This window comes from Anopheles cruzii, chromosome 3 (assembly GCF_943734635.1).
Source record: "Anopheles cruzii chromosome 3, idAnoCruzAS_RS32_06, whole genome shotgun sequence".
Lineage (NCBI taxonomy): Eukaryota > Metazoa > Arthropoda > Insecta > Diptera > Culicidae > Anopheles > Anopheles cruzii.
The window spans coordinates 50,328,034-50,342,015 of NC_069145.1; the positions used below are offsets into that span (position 1 = coordinate 50,328,034).

The 13,982-nt window shown below is 39.5% G+C and overlaps 1 protein-coding gene across 1 annotated transcript; it reads left to right on the forward strand.

Moving 5' to 3' along the window:
• The first annotated feature begins 6,671 nt into the window (after positions 1-6,671).
• LOC128270538 (uncharacterized) lies at positions 6,672-10,983 on the forward strand. The gene is made up of 4 exons (XM_053007947.1): positions 6,672-6,702; positions 6,951-7,234; positions 7,338-10,107; positions 10,958-10,983. The coding sequence occupies exons 1-4, from the start codon at positions 6,672-6,674 to the stop codon at positions 10,981-10,983; spliced, it is 3,111 nt and encodes a 1,036-aa protein (XP_052863907.1).
• Positions 10,984-13,982: the final 2,999 nt, after the last annotated feature.

Here is a 13,982-nt window from a genome sequence, read left to right on the forward strand (position 1 = left end):
AAGTTGTAAACCTCGGTGGTACAATAAATCCGTTTTCACAGTACATTTTTGACAAGCCGATATACTTAAGACTTTTTCGTTTTACGCTAATTCTGCAACCATGAATCATGTAAAAATCGATGAATCACCTTAGTAAAACAAACACTGCTCAGCACGTTCCTCTACGAGTAAAAAAACCTTATTTAAACATAAGCAAGTTATGAGGTTGTACTATCTGCATTTTTACGACGATCTTATCAGATTTGTTCATTGGCATTATCAATGTCAAGAAAAATGATCAAAAATGTAATTAATAAGAAGGTCCCGGCAACTACAATCATCGTATGGTTAATTTCATACCAAAATATACTCTCAAAGTTTGAAATTACATACTAAGCTTCTTAACACATAAATAAAGTGTAACAAAGTGAAATTAAGTTATATAAAATTAAAATTTTTCGATTGATTTTATTTAAAACCTAGTTGAAATTCCTTAGTTTTGCGCGACTAGAATATTTTTGCGCGATTAAAATAACAATTAATATGTGTAGCATGGCATTAAATCCTAGCAGATAAAAAATATTTTGCAGGCAATCGTATCAAGGTGTTTGGCATGTTTAGATATGTACTTTTAAAAAAAACGGCATAAGATGCACTCCATGCATAACCCTATGAAATATATACGTGTGTTCGCTTTTAAGGCAAAGTTGAAATAAATTGAATAGTAGGGTTAGGAAACAGATTATCATACAAAAGAAACATAATGGTCGGCCACACTCTTCAGATCACATCATCTGCTTTATCTAACGAATGTGCAAACCACCATAATGGCATCCAATAAGAATGAGAAAATAAGAAGGAAGAGGAAAACGTCACGGTACATAGCAAACACATAGGAACGAACGATGTTGAAACTTTGGTAAATCTGAGGTCAGATAGCACAACGTTTTATTAATATCTATTAGGTACATGAAGATACGTACATGAAATCGAACTGTGCGCTGTTTTTCTACCATTTCGATCAAACCACTTTTGATTGCGGTTGTATACAACTGACGGTTAATGTGTTTTCATCAACACAATTTTGCAAATTCTTGCTGGAGGGGCGAAGAATAAACGATTGAAAAAAGATAATAAATGTTTTTCGTGCAATGTTTTGAAATATGAAGTTGTTATTGCATTTCCAAGCAAGGAACTAGCTCAGAAATAAAACGAGTTCGAAATTTAAAAAAACAACTAGTTTCCACATTTGTTTTTACTACGAAAGTAGATTGAATTGCTTCAAAGGATTTAAAGTACTGTACTATTAGTTACTATTAGGTACAAAATGTTGTAGGAAGACTAAATCACTAAGAACAGCCCAAATTGAATACCAACGTGTTTCAAAAGGTTGAGAGTGAAATATTCTCATTGCCATGAAAAAGTAAATCTTTCAAGTGATAGTGTTCTCATCTTTAGAAACGATGCAACCAGAAACCCATTTTTGAATACTTTTATCCCATTCCTGTCGTTTTATGGCCAAAGCCTGCTTCAAACGCATTAATTGTAGTCGATGGGATTGTTTATCAATAATTATATTACGTTTTGAAAGCTCTCACTATACCACACCTTTCATATCCACCATATATACACAGCATAAACTTTGCACAGTAAATATTTCGCTTTTGTTGCGAGGAACCTGGTTCACCAGGGTGTACACAGGTCTTTTCACGTTTAGGATTCTCGTCATAAATCCACTTTTCATCGTCAGTGACGATTCAGTACAAGAACCCCTTTCTTTTCTGCCGTGCAAGCAGGAATTCGCAAATGGTTTTTTTTCTTTCAATGTCTTTTTCTTTCAATTCATGTGGAACCCATACGACTTATTTCTAATCATTCCCACGGTACTCAGACGATCGGAAACTGTTGTGTAGGAAACTCCTAACATTTCTGCAGATTTTTTTTGCGTCTGACATGCATCCTGATCGAGCAATGCTGCCAATTCTTCGTCATCATTACCTCTTTTTTGGTGGTCCAAGTCGGTCTTGGTCTTGCAAGCCAAAATCACCACTTTTAAATCATGCAAACCACATGTGACATGTTCTCTCAACAAGAGCATGTTCACCACAAACATCCATTAAAATACGATTACGATGACTTTGGGTAGCAGTTTTCTTCTTATTGAAGTAACGAAGAAGTACTTCCCACAAAAACACTTTACGAGGAACAAAATTCGACATTTTCAGATGCTTAACAAAGAGTGTTGTTCACACCTAAAAAAACCTATACTGCATTAGATGCGTATTGACAGCAGCTATTAAACATATATTTCATTCAAACAAATTTGTGACATTTAGTCCGTAATGCCGTCTTTTGCAACTGGGGGGCCACACGATCCGTAAAATATAAAACATAAAAAAAATTTATGACGTGAAACCGATCAGCTTGTGTCAAAACCTTTGTGCCTCAGCGGACCCTGTGATTTTGGTTTTCGATTATTGGAAACGCCAGTCGTTTATTGGTTGTTGGGCCGTTGGTGGTTAACTATGGAGAGAGCCACTGTCGGGGCGAAAGGATCGAGCGGTGATATTGCTTCACTAGTCTAGTTAGCTAGTCAATGATGGCATGCTCAACTGCAAATGGTATTCGGCACCATTATACCTCTGTAATTGCTACACACCAGTCTATTTCACTTTTTATGTTCATAGGGTAGATGATGCCAAAATTCTAGTCACAAGGTATCGATGCGCTATCCCATTCACCAGCTATGGGTTTATTTAAACTCGTGTTCAACGCTTTCTCCTCCTTTTTCTACGAGCTCGTCTACAATACCGTCAGTGTCTGGTGCTTTGCTAAGGTTTAGTCGACGCCTGGTCTCTCGGATCTTTTCCAGGCTTGGTTGCAGATTTATACACTCTATCAACTTTCTATAGCCGCTCCTTTACGAACCCAAGTTTTACGCACTTCGCCACTTTGCAACGTATTTTTTGAATAATGACAATTTCAGAGTGATTGGTTTGGTAAAAAATCAAGTAATATTGCTTGCTTTCGATAGTGTGTGTGCAGTGTTGCTATTCGAGAAATGGCTCGAAGAATAAAGAGATCCGATGAAGTGATCCGTAGTTATTTAAAGGATCCTAAACGGTATGCAACTGCGCAGCGTACTCCGAAAAATCCAAGAGGTCGATGAGAACCAAGCGGACCATTATTAAATTGGCGTCAAATTTGACAATATCGCTATCAAAAATTAGATCTACACTGGATCTGCCAGTGAGTGACAACAGCCCGAATATGTCTCGAGTAAAAATGACCAAGGCACAAAATATAAGCCTACTACACCAACAAAAACGTGTAGAATTTGCGAAACTGAACATGGCACGTCAGTGGGACATTGTATGTTTGGGTTTTCTTCTGCTTTTTGAAGAGCACATTTTGTATCAAAAGAACCAATTCCGTTTTCTGGTTTTTCATTGTAGGTTGTCTGATGAAAAAAGTTTAATTAGGATGGGCCTGACGGTTTAACAGACTATTGGCGAGATTTGCGCAAAGATCCGGAGTACTTCTCCACCCGTAACTTTAGAGGAGGATCTCTGATGGTGTAGCTTGGGTTTGTTGGAGTATTAGTGGTAACGCAACTCAACGTTCGCACAGGGCGGTCTGAGAAATGTCAGTTGAGTAGTAAACGTCAAATATATCACGCCAGACCGCGTGTGCTCGTTACACTAGATAGGCGTGTATTGTGTGTCTTCCTTGAAAGAGTTTCAACAGGGTTTTGCTCTACGGGCAAGCTCAATCTGGCTTTTACATCTTGTAAAATGAACTCTAACGATTACATCCAGACTCTAGAAGACTGCCTGATCCCGTTTACAGCTGCCAACCGCTGAAACAAATTGGTTTTTCAACAAGATAATGCTAGCATTCACACTAGTTCGATAACTAGTTTGCTACCCATAAAATCGATTTGCTCGGGTGGTCAGCGCGAAATCCGGATCTAAATCTAGTTGAAAATGTCTAGGGAATATTGGTTGGACAAATTTATGCGGATAGGAAGCAATACAGTTCTATTAATAAGCTTAAGGCATCCATTTTGGATGCTTGGGAACATATGGACCCAAAATTTTATAAAACCTGGTTGACAGTATGACAAACAGAATTTTACAAGTCATTCAGCGATCAGGAAAGCCAACGGACTATTCAACCTCACAATAAATACAGAGACTTGAAAAAAATCCACACATATTGATCTGTTTATTAGGTGCGGCTATAGAAAGTTGACAGTGTTTATATCGTATTTGTTTGAAAAAAAAAGCTAGAAATCCTAAAACTTCAATCCAACTAAATGGTTTTATTCATAATTTTGCCTGCTTAAAAAAGTTCCAAAACCAGAAGATGAATCTAAAAGAAAGTTTGGAAGATACGGTAAAATAGTGGGTGCGACTGTAGAAAGTTGACAGAACGTATAATCCTGTGGAGCCTCTGGCTGGTCGACTATTGCACCAAGGTGACATTACTGCTGCAGGCGACCTCTGTTTATTTGCAAGTGTCTTATGGTTTCGTAACGCACTCTGTTTTCCTCCTGTTCTGCTTGCCGCGTTCTTCGCTTATCTATAATAGTAGGTTGTTCATTAAGTTTTGACGTTCGATAAGAAGGACACATTTTTATGGTTTGAAACACACTGTATTATTCAGTATAGTCTCCCTGAACATCAATACACTTGTTCCAATGAGATTCTAATTTAAGAATTCCGTTCCTGAAGTGAGATTCTGAAAGATCTTCAAAATACGCTTTTACAGCTGTTATGACGTCATCATTTAATTAAAGGCGTTTTCCGCGGTCGATTTTTTTTAGGTCTGAAAACAAATGGAAGTCGCTAGGGGCTAACTAATCTGTTGAATACGGTGGATACTCCAACAATTCAAACTTAAATTAATGGATTTTTGCCTTTTTCAAAATGCTCTAGTGACACGGTGCATTGCCCTGATGAAAGAGGATGTTTCTCTTCTGCAGACCGGGTCTTTTTCAATGAATTTTCTCTTCCAGCTGATCTAAAAAGTTACAACAACAATCAAAAGTTATTATTTTATCAATTTGAAAGTAATCCGCGCAAACAAAATTCTATTCCCATCCCAAACAAACTTATGCTACCACCTTGTTGGACGATTTCTGGACACGAACTCGTTTCGGACCACACCACTCGATTCACACCACTCTTTAGCCACTTGTTTTGATTCAGGATCATAGTGATAGACCCAAGTCGCCTTTTAAACCTTTCAAAACTATAAATTCCATTTCCATTGTAAAAAATACTGTGACACGTCGATACTAACCAACAAAATTAAGTGACCGATTAAAATGAAACTTCACAAACTTCACTTCACGTTCATATGAAGAGAGTACCAACATAACAAAAAAAATTAGACTCGTAGCAGCGCCCTCTTGTATCGAACGTCAAAACTTAATAACCACCCTAGTATACCAGGGCATTCCCGACTAATTCTGAAACTTATCGTATCGTGACCTGATAGTCGGGGCCGTCCCTACCGCAATAGCTTCAAGCGCGAGATGGTTGGCTCACTTTTTGACACATGTGCAAGGATGCCATAAAATTTTTTAGGTTCTCTGATCTGACCGCGTTGAACAAATCTATGTTGAAGTCCCCCATTATCACATTTCGTTTACTGAAGTCTATGAATCCGCCCAGCCCAGGCGGATTTCCAAGAAACTTGAATCACTGAAACTAGGTGAATGGTAAACAACACCATAGTTTGCTGTCGTCTGTCGTCATACCTCGAGAAACCCCCTACGGCGAGAAACCAGTTGTTCTTTTCCATTCTACTAAGTAAAACTTTGAAGACAACCTAATCTACTGCATATATTGCCCTCCTCCTACCATCAAACGATATATTGATTATGGAAGCAAAGCTATAAACAGCCTTGAAGTGATCACTGCAATATCAAATGTAAGGGTTTGGAAAATGAGACTGCTCGAATGAAATTTTTGACATAGCGAAAATCATTTGGCAAAAAACAGAAAATATCCATTCGACACATACTGCAAATAAGCTTGAGATCAAGCCTTTCGAGTTATCGAAAGCATATGATTTTACACTGCAGCAAACAATATTTCGGCTTAAAAGAGCAAAGGAGTTTTTGCATTTGCCCGGAGGAGGACTTTTTGCGAATATTGATAACAGTACAGATAATGATAATAATGATAACAGCAACTAACAGTACATGAAGATGGATACTTTAATCGAGTCTGGCGTAAAAGTCAATGCGATTTATTACCACAATAATGCCTAGGAGCCAAGAAATGCTAGGAAGCCGCACCAAAGTTATTTTTTCCCTAATTTTTGTATGTTTCTTACACTTTTCCGCCATTTGATTTAATAAGCTAATTTTTCATACAAACATGTTATGCTTACTTTAGTTTGAGACGATTGCCCTGTCAAACCCTGTAGTAGTAAAATAAATTTGACAAATTTTGATCTAATACTTATACAAATTCATTATTTTTTCTTGCAGTTATTTCAATTCAACTAAGCTGTTGAATTCGTAAAATAGCTTGCGTGAACATCCATTGTCCTTTTTAGTGTCCTTTCTCGAAACATATTTAACAGTAGATTAGCTAAAGATCGCGGTGCCTTGCTTAATCAGACAACACTACCTCGTAACTGACTATCTATTGGACATTAAGGATTTTACTATGAAAATGCCAGCCGTTGGATTGATATTGCATTTCGGTAAGTGTTAGATATAAATTGTTGTTGAATTAACTAACTCGCTGTCATGCAGTAAGCCATGGGTTCGAATTCCGGGTCAGTTGTCACGCAATTGGTCATGGGTTCGATTCCCGGTACCGACATGGCAGGGGAGTTGGCGCGGGGCCAACAACCCCGCCCGTGAAACACAATGTTACAAACAGCAACAGAGATTAACATTGTTATATTGTTTTATAACAGAATATTTTTTCTTCCTTTTTTTTCACTAGTTTTGGTATCTTCCCTACCATACTTTGCTAAATGTTCGGATCAGAAAGCTCCTGGACGAATCCATCCGAGCCTAACGCTTTTACCGCCACGTGCCATCCAAAACAGCGAAACAACTTCACCCATTAATATATTTGACACCGCAAGCATAGAATCAAATAACTACAAAGGTTTAGTTGGACGGCCTGGCATTGACTTTCCAGTGTTAACACACATCCCTGGTACAGTATTTCAATGCGAAAACCATGGCAATGGATACTTCGCCGATCTCGAAACACGTTGCCAGGTGTGTATATTGTGTGCCACGATTGGGTTAACTTTGACGATTCCTTCAAAGTGCATGCCATATAACTTTATAAAAATTATTTTAATTCATTTGATTACTAAAGGTATTTCACATATGCGATGACGGAAAGAAAATCTCATTCCTTTGCCCGAATGGAACAATATTTCGTCAATTGGATCTGATTTGTGACTGGTGGTTCAAAGTGGACTGCGCCTCAACACCAAATCATTATGCAGAGAGCACCGAAATGCTGGTACAAGCACAACGAGCCCGTCTGCAAAGCAAGCATCCCATTGCCCAGCCTATCAATTCGCATCAACTATCAGCCGAGATTCCAATCGAAAATGAGATGAAATTTAATCGGCGGATGGATGCAGTACATTCGGAGGAACCTACAGTGGGAAACTTTAATGGAACTGTCAATCGCTTTCGTAGCCGAAAAGGTAGAACAAAGAAGCTATTTACATCCGGTAGCAGCGACTTAACAGATAGGACACAAAGTGCATCATTTGCATCGATCGCTCAAAAGATGTTCGACACGTATTACGACAATGATCATAAGCTTGTGAAGGTCAGTGGAAGATTCGACGAAAGACCCGATTCAGATTTAAACAACACAATGGAAGCAACAAAATCTAAAGAAGCTAAAACCAACAACAATAATAACGCTCTGGACTATATACCGTATACAACGGCGCGTAAGCTGAATTTGAATGGCAAATACACGCAATTTTACTCTCCAACTGTACCCACGTTCCTCACCAGAACTGCCGTGACTACTAACAATGGCGAGGGTAGCAGAAAAGTAACTTCAAAAACAAAAACTGCTGAAACAGTGGGCCAAAGTCATCAACAAGGATCCAAAGATACGCTAGAAGAATCAGTTATGGATCACGCAATGGAAATTATGAAGACAATTGAAAGTTTAAAAATAGAAGATATTATCAAAAATGGGGATGCCAAAGTCTTCGCTAAGACGTTCAACGATCAAATTCCCAAGACTAATAATTCTAGACAAACTTCTGTGACATCAGAAGTTCGATCTGAAAATTATTTATTGCATACACCAGCAACTAATAACAAGCTTAAGCTAGACTCACTAGAGTTTTCCTTATTGAACGTGGAGCGTCGCAAGCGACCAGCTCATCGGAAATCGGATACCAATGTCAGCAACCGACCATTGCTCACCCGGAATACACTGAACGCGTATGATCGTCTTTTCTATTCTAAACAAATCGAGAAGGTAAATCGATTTAATGACGACCACAATCACACAGTAAATGATCTGACCTACATAGATTCAACAGTGGATCAAGATTTGGAAGGACAAGCCAGTAGGTATCCCGTGTTGAGCATGACAAACTCCTCACAGATACGTGAGTTGGCGCAGATTTTTACACATGCACTTTCTGCATACTTGCAAGACCCGATCGCTTTTCGACAAATCTTGACAGAAATTCGGCCGAAAGCTCCGACAGTTTTTACAATAGTCGACAAAGGCGACACATTTGGTGAAGTAATAGATACTACAACTAGTTCCCCAAACATTGGTACAGCCTTTTATACGCCATTGAAAGTAGAAGAATATTTGGAATCGTCTGACTTATCAGACACAATAACTCCATTAGCTACAACAGCTTCTTCCTACTCTACTCTTCCTACTGATTTAACAACAACACAATTTCCAGTCGGTTCACAACAAAGGACTTACAACACCGACGCAATAAAGGAAGGTAAAAGTTTATCGATCCAGTTTATCACAAGCCGACGGAATGAATTAGCAGATGAAGTGAACGGTGAGTTAGGTACGCAATCTTCTACTAACTATTTTGAACATGGTAGTACTTACGATAAGCTGCGGAAAACCCCATATAAGCCCGACTCGTTGCATACTACAGCGCCATTGAATGAAGGGCCATTTAAAGTATATTCTGATATGTACACTTCCAAGAATTACCCTGATTTTTCCACTACTACGCAAGTACAACCGTCCACAAGTGAAACAACTGAGACCGTGACCACATTCAAATCTCTTCTAAGGCCTCCCTTGAAAATTTTAGCGCAAGCTCAAGTTTTACAAACACCAAAATCAACAACCATCCTGGAAGACGATGAAGAACTGCAGAGAGCTCAAAGTGGTTCAATCCTTGGATCATCACAACGTAAAAAAGTATATGATCGGCATGATAGCAGTAAATATACAATTATAAATTTGGAAAACTTAAAACATGCATATGCCAAAGCTTCCGACACAACAACTATCAGCACACCACCTTCTACGGTTGGAGTTAATAGCGTTCAAACGGTTAATGAAACAACTGTTCCACAAAATCACTCTCGCTCTACAACGTCGTACACAGTAATCTTCGATCCACTTACTATCAACGATGAATTGATGGAACTTCACAATCCAAATCCTACTATTGCCAATCTTCCTGCTTCGCGCCAAACTAATCAAAATATATTGAACGATTCTTATAAGAGCAAAGCTTCGTTAGTATCGGTAACAGGAACACAAACCCACCAACAAGCTGTAACTTCACCCTCCTGGTCTGGAACAACTTACACTGGCTTTGCACAACCAGATCCCGCCGGGATGCAAAAGAAAGCGAACGAAATGTTTGGTGATCTGAATGACGCACAAGCGAATAAGTTGATGAGCGTAATGAAAATGGCGGATACAGATACGTCAATGAGAAGACTTATATTATTGTTGATACGTACATGCGGCGACGATCCATCGCTTTCAAATGATGAATCCCGTAAGGCTCTCCTTGATGCACTTATTAACGTAGAAAGTGTGAACACAAATTCGGATTCTCTGTCGAATGGCAATGAATTCATACTATCCCGTGATACGGAATATCGACAAGGTAAACAATTATTCGCGGATGTAATATCGAATGGCAATGCAAATGGAATGAATATAACGGGCACAACGGAAAATTATGCTGCATATAATGCAGTCCCATTAGAAAATAACACAACCCACGAAAGTAGTGAAGTGTATGCTGATGAAGAAGAATTGTTGAAATCACAACAACAAACATCAATTTACACAACGGCGGCTACAACAATCATGCACTATGCTTCTTACGATGCACAAACTAGCTACTTACCAATGGACAGTGCGCGGGAAAGTTTGCTAAACAAAAATGATGTCAAAGAAAGAACACAAACTACAACTCAACTACCACCTGACTTTCAAGCAACAGCAGACCATACCACGACCGAACCTACAACCGAATCCACAATAGCGTATGGAACGACAGGATTGGAACACGAAAATGTATTCACCACAACGCGCATCGGTGACGTATCTATTTCATCCTTGGAATCTTTTGAATCAAATCGATCGGATGTCGAACGTGATCCACATATATCTACTTTCCACCGTCACCCAAAAGATCTAAGTGATTCTCTTGGATACCCCTCAAATAATCCGAGAGTCAATCAATTTAGCTCATCGCACCATTCTGATACCCGTGCTCTAGAGCTACTAAAGTCACTTTACTCGTTAGCCGCTCGTTGGGGTTGATGAACATGTTTTTCGATAATTTTTCGTAATTTAGCTTTTATATTCAAAACAATTAACGCCATCATCCCTATTCAGAAGATATCAGCATTACATAATACTGCCGGCCTTTTTTGACACGTTGCTTTTTGAAATACGGCAGAAAACAAAAATGTTATCTTTTTGTGGTCAATTTTGTATTTTTACAGACACAGCTTTGGAAGACGACAGTTAGAATCACTGTAATGTAAATGAAAGGAAAATATTCACAAAACTAACAAATGTTAGCGAGATATGATGAAACTGAGCGATTTTATAGTCCCCATGAATATATCGTATCAAAAATCTCCATCGGCGACCATTGTTAAGCGACGTTTGTAAAAGAACATGAAGACAACTGATACCGTTTGCTTTAAAGACTCCCCATTTCCCCTATTTAGCAACTTTCCCCATCAATGAAAAACTCTCTAGCACGGAAAATGACGAAGAAAAAAAAAGTTTTGTTAAGAATCAGTGAAAATTGATAAATTATAAATATTTAATTGATGGGTTTATTAACCACGCCATATTTATCAAACATTGTAGAAACAACGTGCAAACTTAGTTAATAGAAAATATAAAATATTTTTATAAGAGTATTATGAAAACCTCTACGAAGCGATCAATTGTAGACTATGATGTGAAGGGGGTTCTCAGAGTAATGTTTATTATAATACGTATACTGCAAATGAAGAAAGGCCTCATTTTTAAATTATTCTTACCAATACCATGCTTTTGATATCAACAACAATATTTGTAATAAATTAATTTCCTTTGTAATTTCCGTCCGCGTCCGTGTAATTTTCTCGACCGCGAGCGGTGGAAAGATTCCTTAAAGCAGGCAAAGACCGCTCGACGGTTGTAGCCGGATAAGTAAGTAAGTAAGTAATTTCCGTCTCTTTCGTGTTTTTCTTCGCTTATATTACTAATTTAAGTAAATGTTTATTCTTTTAGCGACTTCCAAGGAATTATATAATATTAACCAGTATGTATATGGTAAGTTAAAGAAAGTCGTCACTGATAACGGTGGTAGTAGCACGTACGTTTCTTACCCTTGAACTTGCACCTTCGTAACGATAAGATGGGAATTCGCTTCAAAGTTCAGAATTTCCCCCTTGAAGACGCGGTTCCTCACAATTGTGGTAGCATGTAAGCTTAGGTTGTCATGTTGTTGGATGATTTTTTCATGCCTAGTAATGTATTCATGTTCAATAAGTTTTGCGGTTCAATATCAGATCAATTCTGTTATTAGCCTAAATTATTTTTGCTATGTTAGCACATTCTTCATATGAACGTATGTGAAGTTTCATTTCGATCTGTCTATTCTTTCTTTGTTTACAATCCATTTAGTATCGAGGTGTCACAGTAGTTTTGCACAATGAAAAAAATTAAGTGTCGTGCCATGATTGAATTTTCATTTGAGGAAGGTATAGGCCCCGCTGATCAGCACCAAAACACGGTTGCTTGCGAGTGTCGTCATCTCGCTACTGCGTTACACGGGTCCTGCCTGGACACCGGAAGCATGGGGTTATCAAGCCCTCCCTAACCCAGTTCCTGACTGGGCATGGGTACTTCCGGGAGTATCGCGTGCGTTGCAGCCATCACAGCGAGTCTGCTTGGTGAGTGGCGGCGAGAGCAACAGCAGTCGGTGGCCCAGACGTTGGCGGCGTCCACCAAACCTGCCGATCGGGAGTGAGGGCAAGACAGCACCGGAGTGCTCTTGTTTTGTTAAATGTCAGACGAACACTAAACTCTAGTCCCCCCTTTCGAAGTAAAGCCGGTGACGTAGTTCCGAACCAAGAACCAAGGAAGGTTTCGGTGGGTATACCCTCGGCAGCGAGGGGGAGCCCCACACGGCGCGCTTAATTTCTTGACTTGAAAATACTAAAAAAAGACCCAATAAAATGCTTGAAATCCGTTTTTTATTAAATAATGGCGTCATAACAGCTGCGGAAACGTATTTTAGAGCCCTTAAGCTGAGGCCACACGAAGAGTAAAATAGATTACGATTAGATAGATTGAAATCTTTTACGCTAGTTAGCGACGATCGCCAACGACAAGGAAGATAGCCTGCCGTAGAAACCGCAATGACACGCAGCGGCCAGCGGCCAAGTTCAACCATCATCAGCAGTCTCGCCTGGCAACGGCCACACCGGGCTCGATACCCAGCGGGCAGCTACGACCAGCGCCAGCATCCCGCTTAGCCAAGCAACTCCGTGGCCGACTCCGTACTCCGTAGCAGAATCGCGAAGTAAGCACTCTTCGCGATCGACGATGTGTTGAGGGCAATGCGTGTTGAAAGTTAATCGATAAAATTAGTCTACATTGATCAGCGAAGCAAGTGACTCGTTATTTCAGAACCCGAAATATAACTCGCTTATGTCAAAACGTTTATGCGTCCGCGGAGACGTAAAAACAAGCGTAAAACCGAGCGTAAACACGGTTTGCAAACGGTTTGTTTACAAACAGAGGATAATGTAAGTTTTTATTTGCTGGAACAGCAACAAAATCTAAAAAAGAAGAAAAATATATTCAGAAATCAACTTACCTCTTCGATTTTTGTTTTTTTGAGCCAAAAACAGGAATGTAAACACGTTTGACATTTCGGTGACCACATTTTTATATTTTATGCCTGCCACACGAATTCGATTCGTTCACCGCTCACGTTCAGGCTGACCTCGATTCGTTCACCAGCTGGTGCGCGCTAATCCATCTGGAGTTGAACATCGCCAAGTGCAATGCGATCGATCAGTTTCAGTCGCTCCCGCCAACCTCTACTGTATGCATACAGGAATCTAGGAATCCTACTTGACGACAAACTTAGCTTCATAGCACACTACGAGTACGTCATTACGCAGGCAAATAGGCAACTAGGACTGCTATTTAAAATCGCTAAGGCTTTCCACGTTCTCTGCCTCCTGGAGTGAGCGAATCGAGCGTATCCAGAAAAAGTTTACTAGATTTGCCATAAGAAAAATTAATTGGTGCGAGCCAGGGCAACTCCCACCATGTCGTAACCGATGTCTCCTCCTTGGCCTTGAGAGGCTCGATGATAGGCGAGCTGTCGCGCAATGTTACTTCGTACCTAGCCTCATCAGTCACAACATTGACACTCCGGTGCTTCTCTCATTACTCAATATTTCTGCGCCGTCGAGAGTTTTAAGGAACTACTCGTTTCTGACAATGCCAACGCAG

Coding starts and splice junctions, on each gene's coding strand:
- LOC128270538 (XM_053007947.1), top strand. CDS start 6,672: ATGCCAGCCGTTGGATTGATATTGCATTTCG. Junction 6,703..6,950: donor TGGATTGATATTGCATTTCG/GTAAGTGTTAGA, acceptor TTTTTTCACTAG/TTTTGGTATCTTCCCTACCA. Junction 7,235..7,337: donor ATCTCGAAACACGTTGCCAG/GTGTGTATATTG, acceptor TGATTACTAAAG/GTATTTCACATATGCGATGA.